This window comes from Oreochromis niloticus, linkage group LG18, assembly GCF_001858045.2.
Source record: "Oreochromis niloticus isolate F11D_XX linkage group LG18, O_niloticus_UMD_NMBU, whole genome shotgun sequence".
In the NCBI taxonomy this organism is placed as follows: Eukaryota; Metazoa; Chordata; class Actinopteri; order Cichliformes; family Cichlidae; genus Oreochromis; species Oreochromis niloticus.
The window spans coordinates 31,539,381-31,550,025 of NC_031982.2; the positions used below are offsets into that span (position 1 = coordinate 31,539,381).

The 10,645-nt window shown below is 40.4% G+C and overlaps 3 protein-coding genes across 3 annotated transcripts in view; 2 read left to right on the top strand and 1 right to left on the bottom strand.

Moving 5' to 3' along the window:
- The window catches only part of LOC109195563 (tripartite motif-containing protein 16), a 1,176,058-nt gene that overhangs the window by 1,066,175 nt on the left and 99,238 nt on the right, over positions 1-10,645 (top strand). The gene's annotated exons all lie outside the window — the stretch shown is intronic.
- Positions 33-5,761, bottom strand: nol7 (nucleolar protein 7). The gene is made up of 8 exons (XM_003459086.5): positions 5,516-5,761; positions 4,795-4,855; positions 3,806-3,861; positions 3,692-3,717; positions 3,477-3,564; positions 2,597-2,718; positions 2,149-2,226; positions 33-571 (listed from the first exon to the last, which is right to left on the bottom strand). The coding sequence occupies exons 1-8, from the start codon at positions 5,698-5,700 to the stop codon at positions 498-500; spliced, it is 690 nt and encodes a 229-aa protein (XP_003459134.1). The 5' UTR covers positions 5,701-5,761; the 3' UTR covers positions 33-497.
- On the top strand, positions 6,389-10,560 carry epdr1 (ependymin related 1). The gene is made up of 3 exons (XM_003459075.5): positions 6,389-6,700; positions 8,294-8,502; positions 9,809-10,560. Exons 1-3 carry the CDS (start codon positions 6,465-6,467, stop codon positions 10,000-10,002), a joined length of 639 nt encoding a protein of 212 aa, XP_003459123.1. The 5' UTR covers positions 6,389-6,464; the 3' UTR covers positions 10,003-10,560.

The following is a 10,645-nucleotide window of genomic DNA, read 5'->3' on the forward strand; positions in this document are numbered from 1 at the left end:
GTGCCGTGCAACTGATACTCAACCACGTCATCTTTTGCATTTTTGTTTTTGGATGCAAACGAACACCTGATGAAGGCATCAGGGTTTTTAATCTCATACAAATATGAAAGAAAACAATCAGCATTTATTCATACAGAATTTTTACAGAAAAAAAAAGCAAAACATCTGATTTTTAGCCTTTCAGGTTTGAAAACACCTTAAACACAAGTGACTGCAGAAAAACACGAAACACAAATTCACATTGAAACCTTACAAACTGTGAGACCCAGTAATAAGACCTCTGCTTCTAGGCAAAGCTGTGATGAAAAACCTGTTGAAGGACTTTAATTTGGTGGGATCTCAGTCTTTTGAGTCTCTGTGACAAGTTCAGAGTCTGTATACTGTCCCATCCTGAAGCTTCAACAGTGCTGCCACCCCCTCAGTGATGCTGACTGTTTTGAGTCCTTTTAAACAGCCATGGGGAGAAGTGTGCTCACAGGCTGATGGCTTACGTCCCATCAACAGGAGGGAATCTGCTGTTTGTGGAGCCACCTCTTCTTCAGCTTCTCTGCTTTGGCTTTCTCCTTAGAGGCTGAAAGATCAGACCAATAACAGTTTAAAAAAAAAAAAAAAATGTGACTTATGTCCCCACAGCTTTCCAACTCAAACACCCTTTAGAAAGAACACAGAGTAAATATGCCGGTCTGAAGACTGAAAGCTGTGAATGTCGTCGCCGTCTCTGCAGCAGGACGCCCGGGAGCGCAAGCGCCTCTCAGTGAGACGGGACGTCATTGTAGCAAAGCTCAAATTGAGACAGATCATCATCTTTACAGACTACTGCCACAGAGTGTAGCTTGCAGGTGTTTATTTTAAATAAACGACACAAACATGTTCACTCAGTATTAAGAACACAAAACATGGCAATAAAATCTCTCCTGAAAAGCCTTGGGGGCAGAAAACCTGGTGAATGGTGACGACAACAACATTAATAAATATCATGGCATAAATCTGACCTGTGTGGCAATAACTGCAAAATTCTGTAAAAGATTTAAAGAGATCAAACCAATGACACTTAAACGATGTGACTGGTATTTAACCCTCCATGCTAGCTCCTGTCTGATGATACATTCAGGCACATCAGTGTTCAGAACAATGTTAAATACAGGTCGGCAGTTTGAGATGTGAGCGTTACTGTCTTTAGTTGATCCTCTTAAGAAATGCTATTTCTCGATAGAAGCACTTTTTGAAGCTAGATTTATCCCTATAAACACGTTCTTGAGGCTCACTTCCGTTTGTGTTGTCAGAATCCTTCACAGTTTGCACACTGATGTAAATTTATAAAATGAGTGAAACTAGCATTTTTTGCAGTCTACACTCAAAGCCTAAAATAAGTCTGACCCTGTGCTGCTCTCCTGTAATGTGCTGAGGCGCCTCAAACCGTGGTTTGCTTTAATCATCTTGCCAGAAAATAGCCAACAGCCAAAATCCAGGTGTGCAAAGCCTGCAGAGACTCGACCATATCTTTACTCGTCTCACGCAAAGACTTCTATAACAAACAGGTTTTACCGTAACTTCTTGATGAACATATCTGTAACTGTGACCTCAAATTTTTCATGCCTTTGACCCCATTTTCTACATTTTACAGATAAAGCTGAAATCACTGTGTACTTGGCTGTAAATGGGGTGACCAAAGATCTAAATTAAGAAAGTATTACCACTTTGCGGCCATCTTTGCAGCATCTAATTCCCTGGTCATTCATTCTCTAGAAATTATACTTCTATCTACATGCAGTTTCATAGTAGAAAGCAAAAAAAAAAAAAAAAAAAAAAAAAAAAAATTCCACCTTTACTACGATAAGTAAACCTGGCTGCCTCCACCACACAGCTGAGGCCATCGTAAACCTCACCTGTACATGTGCAGCATAAACATCACTGGCTCATATTTCCACCATCTTTAGAGCTTCAGAATTTTCTGGGATTTATTTGTATTCAGGCTCCACAATCTCTTTTATAGCAAACTGTGCAAAAAGTAATCAGTTAAGAAAAAATAAAGTCTTTTTTTCCTTTTAAGCTTCTTGTCTTTGGACGACACATTGCACCTGCAACTGGACTGTAAAAACTGAAGTAAACTTCCTCTGGTCATCAATCTCAGGCTTGTTCTGAACGTACCCCAGTCTTTCTTGACAAACTGCACTGCCGCACTTTTATTCCACCCCTTCTTGTTCTGGAGGGACAGCATCTCATTACCTGAAACCAGAAGGACATTAAGATTAAAAATGCTGAGCAGAACGCCGGTCTGAAAGTCTGAAGTCTGAAAGCTGCGAATGTCGTCGCCGTCTCTGCAGTAGGACGCCCAGGAGAGCGAGCGCCTCTCAGTGAGACGGGACATCATTGTAGCAAAGCTCAAATTGAGACAGATCATCATCTTTACAGACTACTGCCACAGAGTGTAGCTTGCAGGTGTTTATTTTAAATAAACGACACAAACATGTTCACTCAGTATTAGGACCAAAGAACAACAAACAAGGTGATAAAATCTCTGCAGAAATTCATCTCCCTGTATTATGGAGTAGAAAAACCTGACAAAAAATTAAGTATGGTGATGCCACCAGCTTACTTGTGGTCCTGCAGGTTCCTGGTCCGTACAGTCTGGACCGGATGAACTCCTCGGCCACCTGCTGTTGGAAGGATGCCAGCGTTCGCTCTTTCACCGTCGTCACTGTGTACTTCCCCTTCAGACTGACAAACAACACGAGTACAATAAAAGGACGGAAAGAAGAATGCGTGTTTGATCAGCTTCACTTTAGTGAATAATGATCATCTCACATATATCAGGATCAGTTTGAGACTTCTTCAGTAGCACCAGCATGCACTTTCATTGGATCCAAAAGGCTGAGAATTAAAATAAGTCTCTGCACACAGAGTCCTACTAATTTCTGAAATTTAAAGTGTCCAATGAGGTGAGAACGATGAAAATATCACATTTCTGTATCATTATTATTTATTATTAAGAGGTTTTCAGCATCTTCACTTCCTCTCACTGTCACTGAGTGGATTCTTATCAGTGGGTCCAGGAGTCAGTGAAGTGCTTGGTAACAACAGATTTTGTCTAATCGTGGTGGGTGAGGAGCTGCAAACTGGCTTTTATCAGTGAATCAAAGTTTGTCTACCAATATTTTATCTGCAGAGATGTTCCCAAAACAATCAGTGAGTCTCTCCTGCTAATGAACTCCAGCTCCACCATCATGAACCATTGCTGGAGGAGAAACTCATGAGGACAGGCTGGAGTGAAGTCTTCATTAAATTAGACTGAAAAATATTAGTTTGAGACACCGTCTTCAAATACATAATTTTCTCTCGTTTCTATTGGTGCCTGGTAATGTGTAACACCAACAAGCTGTTTGCCAACCACACTAAATAAAGAATCTGGCGGGTCCAACCAAGTAAAGTCTCTCTCTTAAACTCTAAAATAAAATTATTTAAAAACATTGACATACTTCCGGGCATTTGCCAATTTCCCGCTCCTTTTCTTTTTCTTCTTCTTTCCGTCTCCCCCCTCTTTTTCTGGCTTTTCCTCCTGTTCACCTGGGTGAGGACAGGTTGATTTAGAAGTCACAGATCTGAAGTTCATTCTGCTGCTCTACAAAGCAGTGCCCAGTCCTTCCACAGCATCAGCTAAATGGCTAAAGATTTATTAAGAAAGCTGCTTTACCTTCATCTTCAGACTGTTTCTGCTTCCTGGAGAAAAGAAAAACAAAAGGTGTGAGCACTGAGTGAGTTGATGGAGATGATGTGTTAAATCCAAGAATTAGACGGGTAAACTTACTTTGAGGAAGCTGAGTCGATTTCCTCCAACACGTCAGCTGATAAGAGTTTTCTTTTCTGTGGAGAAAACAGTCTGTGAAACTGCAGGTTCACACATCTTTTAGTTTTTCTATGGCATTAAGGTCACACTGAAAGGCAAAAAGAGGGAAATATTTTTTGTCATTTTGAGTTAAAGTGAAAAATGTCAAGAATGGGACTGGAACAAAACATTGACATCCTCCTCCTCCTCCAGTGTCCTCCAGAATCATTCAAACCAGGCTTGCTACTTCCTGCCTCTTTACTGCAAAGCTAAGCAAAGTTAACCACCCTGCAGTGAAGAAGACTCACTCACAGGCAGAGGGATCAAAAACAGTAATGAAGAAAAATAAAACTCTCCTTCCCATCATTTCCTTAATGTTGCTTTAATACACCTCAAACAGCACATCAGTGTCTCCTCCAACCGTTTGTACACAACAAACTAACAACTTCATTTTGACTGAAATGAACGTCCTCTGAACTATTTTCAGATAGAAGTAAAGTAAATGAAAGCACTGATCTGTGATTGGGTTGAGCCTGGGTCCTGAACTATGAAGCAACTTCAGCATACTCAGGATCTCCTGATCTGGCTTCACTTAAACTAAAATCATTAGTCAGACTGTAATGGGAGTTAAACAGGTTCTGCACTTTCTGAATCTGTTAGTCCGCTTGGGTTAGGGTGATGTAAATTTCATCTTTAGACTTTAAAAAAAATACTTTAGCTCATATTAGTGTCAATGCAGTGAGCTCTCAGGAATGGTGACACCATTTACCAGGCGATTAATTGGTCAGTAGGCAGTAGTTTTGAACTTGTGCATATGTTTTCTCAGGAGCAAGTTATGACTTCGTGAGAAGTTACCGTGGTTATGCACCCTGCTAAGAAGGTAAATGCAATTGTAAAACTAAAAACTCAGGGTTAGACAGGGTCCAGGCCTCTGAAGGTATTTGAAACCATTTAGAATGACACACACTGACCTTCTGTTCCTGGAAGAGCTCCTGTCTCTTCCTCCTCTTCTCTTTTAGCAGCTCCTTTTCCCTGCAAACAGAGGAGCATTTCATCAGGTTTATGGATAACAATGACACAAATACACAACTGTACAGCTTCTGCTGACAATGTAATAACACTTATGGGGAATTTTTGCTAGTGGTGATCAAGTGTAAGCCATTCTCAGGGGGACTGCTAATATTCTGGTCCCTCATGTATGAAAATACTGCAAAAACTGACAAACGCCTCAGGATAATTTACTGATCCGTTTGTGGCCCTGCTGAGGTCACCCTTAAATGTGACTAGACGTATATTATTTATGACAGAACTGTTACTGATGGCAACGATGTGCCTAATAAAAAGGCCTCTGTGTGTACAGTCCATATCGGGTTTAATTTGTGACGCTTGAAAAGTTTCTCTTTTAGACATTAGCCCGACTAAACTTCGCCAAACAATCCAAAGATCCAGACTAATTTTGATGACACAGAGCTGTACGTCTGAGAGTACACAACAGCTAAAAATACACACGTTGTGAACATGAATTTTGTTAAATTTCGTGCTGCCGATTTGATACACGCCTATGTAAAAAATTACGTAATGTTTTAGTACGTATCAATAGTGTTCACTGGCATAGAGACATCAGAATGCAAAGTTTTTTTGAATGGAGTTTGGCCCAACCGTCCCTGCACAGGTTAGCTAGCGGTTAGCTACCTTCTAGCGGTATCCAGCGCCTGTTTCATGCTCCGCAGAGCCTCAGCTTTGGAGTCTTCAAAGGTCACCTCCTCTGGAGCTTCATCGTCGCTAGACTCCAGCGACAAGGTGAAACTCTCGGTGGGCTTTTCGATGTCCGCCGTCTTTGACGTCGAGCTCGCTTTCCCACGTTGTTTCTTCGCCATGTTGTCCAGCGTTGTGAGACGTCATCAGGCCACGCCGCACACAACGTGACGCAAAAAGAATGAACCCGACTGATCGACCAACCAATGACTGCAGCCCAATAAACAAACAAACCGTTTTACATAGATCTAAATGAGCGAATGATAGGATTATCTAATTCTAGACAGTTTTATCATTTTATATTTGTATTAATTTAATATTTATTTAATAAGTTGAAATTATTTTTGCAGAATATATTTCAACATCCATACAATTATGTCAACAATTCAATATCTCGAAATCTCTAGTTAGTTACTTCTGAGTAAGTCAAACTTTTGAGATAGAATATCTTCTATATCACAGTTAACGTTTAACAATTTAGACAATTTTCCAACAGATTTTTATTCATTTATTTTAAATTTAAGGTCAGTCTCTCAAAATTGTGACTTTTTAGCTTAAATTTTCAACTTAAGAATCTTGAAATCAACTTATTCAGAAGTTTCAGTCACTAAAATTTTGAGATAAGTCAAAATTTCTATTTAAATCTGCCTTTTATTTTATTTTATTTTATTTTATTTTATTTTATTTTATTTTATGTTTTTGTTTCAGTGGCGGAAACAAGTGTCTATATTTTCCTCATTATGTGCTTGTTTTGTAATATCTGGAGGAAAATGTTAACTAGCTGTGCTTTAATTTTGAAAGATAAAACCGGAAAACCATCTCCTCTTTATTCTAGGGAGCTGCCCGGCTGTTAGTAGTGAACGGGACTCAGGGTTGTATTGGCACAATGCACCGACTTCTGCTCGTGTTTGTGGCCGCTGTTGGGGCCTCTGTCTTCGTCCTCCCGCGGATGGATGCGTCCCCGGTGGTCGGGCCCTGCGTCGCCCCGCTGCAGTGGGAGGGAAGGTGGGTTGTGTACGACCACAGCACCGGCAGGAACAGCCGAGCCGCCGTCTCGTACGACGCCCTGAACCAGAGGATCCGAGTCCTGCAGCAGCACAAGAAGCACACCCCGTGTCAGAGGTAAGACCAGTAAATAAACACAAAGTAAACATGTTGTTTACAGACTGCGTTTTATTACTGCACACAGTCAGTGTGAAGAGTTACAACAAAACAAGCTGCAGCTGTAAATCTGCGCTTAATAATCTCCAAATCATCTATATAAGCATCACTCCATTTATCATTTAACAAAAAACACAGTATGATACCATGTTCTAATTAACACTGTACTTAATTGTTTTGTAAAAGCTTAGAAGGTCACTTATAAAGCATAATAAGGAACAATGTTATTGGTTTCCAAGTTGGCTGGTGTGGAGACTTATCTTAAATATTGTAAATGTTGCTATTTGGATTAATAAAGCTGATTTATAATGGATTTGGTCCCAGCTTTAAGCTCTTCTTTTCTGTAAGATAGACTTTGTTTTATAGTTTATATGTATTTTTATTCACAAAACCAACCCATAATTTACACCCATAGTTGTTTATGTTGCAAACACTACAAAAAGTAATAATAGTAGTAGTAGTAGTAGTAATAATGATTATAAAGGTCATATTCGATTAATGGATAAATTATCGCGTGTTGTCGTGTTCGTCACGGCTGCAGTGGTACACACAGTCTCAGCCTGGACTAAAGTCTGGAGTTGTGAAATGTTCTCTGCCTGGTAAACGAGGCCACAGAGCGACTTTGGAGTTTTTGGTTTGGGCACAGAGCAGCATCCTGCCAAAAGTAACCATCTTGAGAGTCTCAGATACACTGAAGGGAAACATTCATTGTGTAGTTAAACTTGAAGAAAGACTTTAGAAGACAGAGACACTATCAAACTCTTGGACAGTTTTCTTGCTGCCCAAATAGATGCCCTATAGTTTCTGTGCATAAGAAATGGAAGTAGGAGCCACGATGTTGCCCACTGGTTTTGGATTCTGCGATTTGAATGTTGAATGTTTTATGTTTTGGCCACTGCTCAGGTGGTTTGCTTCAACCAGATGTGACCATGTTTGGATGAGAGCATGCAGTGTTATCACACAGATCCGGCAAGTAACAGACTAATAAAATATTAGACTTTACCAAAACTGAAGCACAAACTTCTTAAACACCAGGATATACAATTTGTTAGATAATTCATTAAAAATGCTCCCAAAGGCACCAACAGGACAGACACAGTGGAGCGCTCCGGTTCTTTCACTGGATTTACTGGAGCTGAGGCCAAGCATAGAAATGATTAAAACACATTCCAGTTAAATCAGCCTCTGTAGAGTTCTTATCAAGGGGAAAACTATCCATAGACACCAAAAATGGGTTTTGTAGCAGGCTGTAAACATGATTAGTTCTACTGTAAAATCGATCATTTGAACCTGGGAGTTTGTGCAGAATGACTCAGCTGTGGAGCTGGACTCTAGTGGACATTAGGGGAACTACAATTTCTGATATCTTGAGACTGGCTTTTAGCTCCGTAGGTTGATGCGTGGTGGTGAGACTTTTTTTCACAGCTCAAAATTGTGAGTCAAGCAATATCTATTTTATCTTTTTTTTCACTGTTTGTGTTTATACACCACTCTCTGCGTCTTTTCTCCTCTGCACAATCCCATCCAAAAACGTCTTTAACCTCTTTGTTTCAGGTTTTTTGAGTATATCTACTTGTATCAGAGCATGGTGATGTTCCAGATTGACCAGAAGACGAAGGAATGCTCAAAGATCGCTCTGACTGAAGTCTGGGATCCCTTCGACGTCCCTGATAACTCCACCTTTGAGGACCAATACTTCATCGGCGGCCCTGGGGACAACATTGAGGTTCAGGAGTGGTCAGATAGGAAGCCGGCACGCAAGCGTAAGTCTGAGATTTTTGTGCTTTCAAACAGGCCATAGTGAGTGCTGAAGAGTTAGGTCAGTGTTAGCCTAAATTCAGCACGTCCTGCAGCTGCTTTATAATAAGAATAAGCCCTTTCACTGTGGTTCCTTCTTTCATGTCTGGCAGGTTTTATTGAATTATGAGAGTGGCTGTAGCTTCTAAATGATTTCTTTTCCACCAAAAAGAGTAATTCTACATTTTACATGCAGCCTTTCGTGAACTACCCCACAATAGTATACAGTACTGTGCAAAAGTCTTGGGCCATTCCTTTATATTTTTCTAGGAAAATGTAATAAACAGTATATACGTGTATAAGGAGTTGAAAGGAGGGCTTGACAGTCAATATGTGGTGTGACCACCTTTATTCTTCAACACAGCCTGAACTCTCTTAGGCAACTTTCTTGTAGTTTCTTAAATAGTCTTCAGCAAAAGTTCTCCAGACGTCTTGAAGGACAATCAAAGCTTTTCTTTGGATGTTGGCTGCTTTTTGTTCCATTCTCTGTCAGGATGATCTCACATTGCTTTAATAATATTAAGGTTCAGGCTCTGTGGAGGCCAATCCATAACTGAAAGTGTTACACTGTGTTTTTTTCTATCCAGATATGCTTTTATTGGCAGTGTGTTTGATCACTGTCATGCTGAAAAATGAAGCCGTTTCCAGTCAGATGCTTCCTACATCCAAAATCTGATTGCACTTTTCTACATTTTTGACAAGATCATCAACACTACTGGCTCAAGTGGAGGCCCAGACCAAGGCAGAAACTCCACTGTGTATTGCAGATCAGATGGCTGTAGACACACTGTTGTATGTCTCTGCAGACCACCTCGGTACATATTGATTTTCCTCATATTTTTTAAGGACACACTACACATCATGCTGAGATACACCACAAATCTGGTGTATCTCTTTTTAGCGGCAAAAGTAATATTTTATGTCAAACTGGATTCATTTTTGTCATTTTTCGAGATTTAACTAACTGTGTGGGTCTTTGCCAGCTTTTCGACACCTCTTGGTGCAAATACTTGGTACAGTTTTAGATTAGGGACTGGAGCCATGTTGGTGGAGATGAGGTAAGAGTGGGTGATCCAAAATTTGGTAAGATTGTTTTGATGGGTTTGAGAGGGGTTACTACAAGACTTTCTTCAATGATTTGCCAATATAGCCACTACCCACTGTAAGTAAACTTTTGGTTTTTGTGTGGTGCTTCTCAAAAGGCACCGAGGCAGAGCTGGCACCTCATCTGAAATCTGCTATTTCAGTAACTTGTCCTCGTCTCTCCACCAGATGAGACCTGGGTGGGCGTTTACACCATGAAGGACTGCTACCCAGTGCAGGAGACCTACACGACGAACAGCAGTGTCACCACCTCCACCCGCTTCTTCAGCCTGGAGCTGGGAATCAGCGACCCCAACGTCTTCACCCCACCGAGCACATGCCAGTCAGCCCGGGCTGAGAGGATGGTCGACCTTGAGTGCTGAGACCTCATCAGATCTCACCTTTGACCTTAAAAGCTAAACTGCAGTTTAAGTCTGAAACTGCTCCCCTGTTTAGTCATTCACTATTGAAGTATACTGACATTTTATCTGAGGTAAAATTCAACTGTACTTCAGTCTGAAACCAGTGCCACAGTTTCAAAATTCTCTCCTACAAGAGTAGCACTTACAGTAAAAGCACTCATTCTGCATATGCCCTGTCAGTTAAATACTACTAATATATAACTACTACAGTTCAGGGCTTCCCAAACTATGGTTCAGGACCCTCCAAAAGGTCAGAAGATGAGATCTGAATGGTTTTAAGATGATTCATGGGAAAGACAAATCATTATTATTTTGGAACCTGCTTTTATTTTGTGACTTTATTTTCACTACAACATTTGGGATACTTGTATGAAACATGATGTGTAAAGACTCAAAGCTAAAACTGTCAGATAACACTGGAGTAAAACGATTATTTCCCTCTGAAATGTTGTGAAGTTGAAGTATAAAGTAGTATGAATGAAAATACTCTGTACAATTACCATAAAACTGGATACAACACTTTACGAATGCGGTAGCTTTCTATAACTTTCAGACAGTTTAAATAAACATTTTTTGTGTGTCCTCACTTAGAGCCTGATGGTAC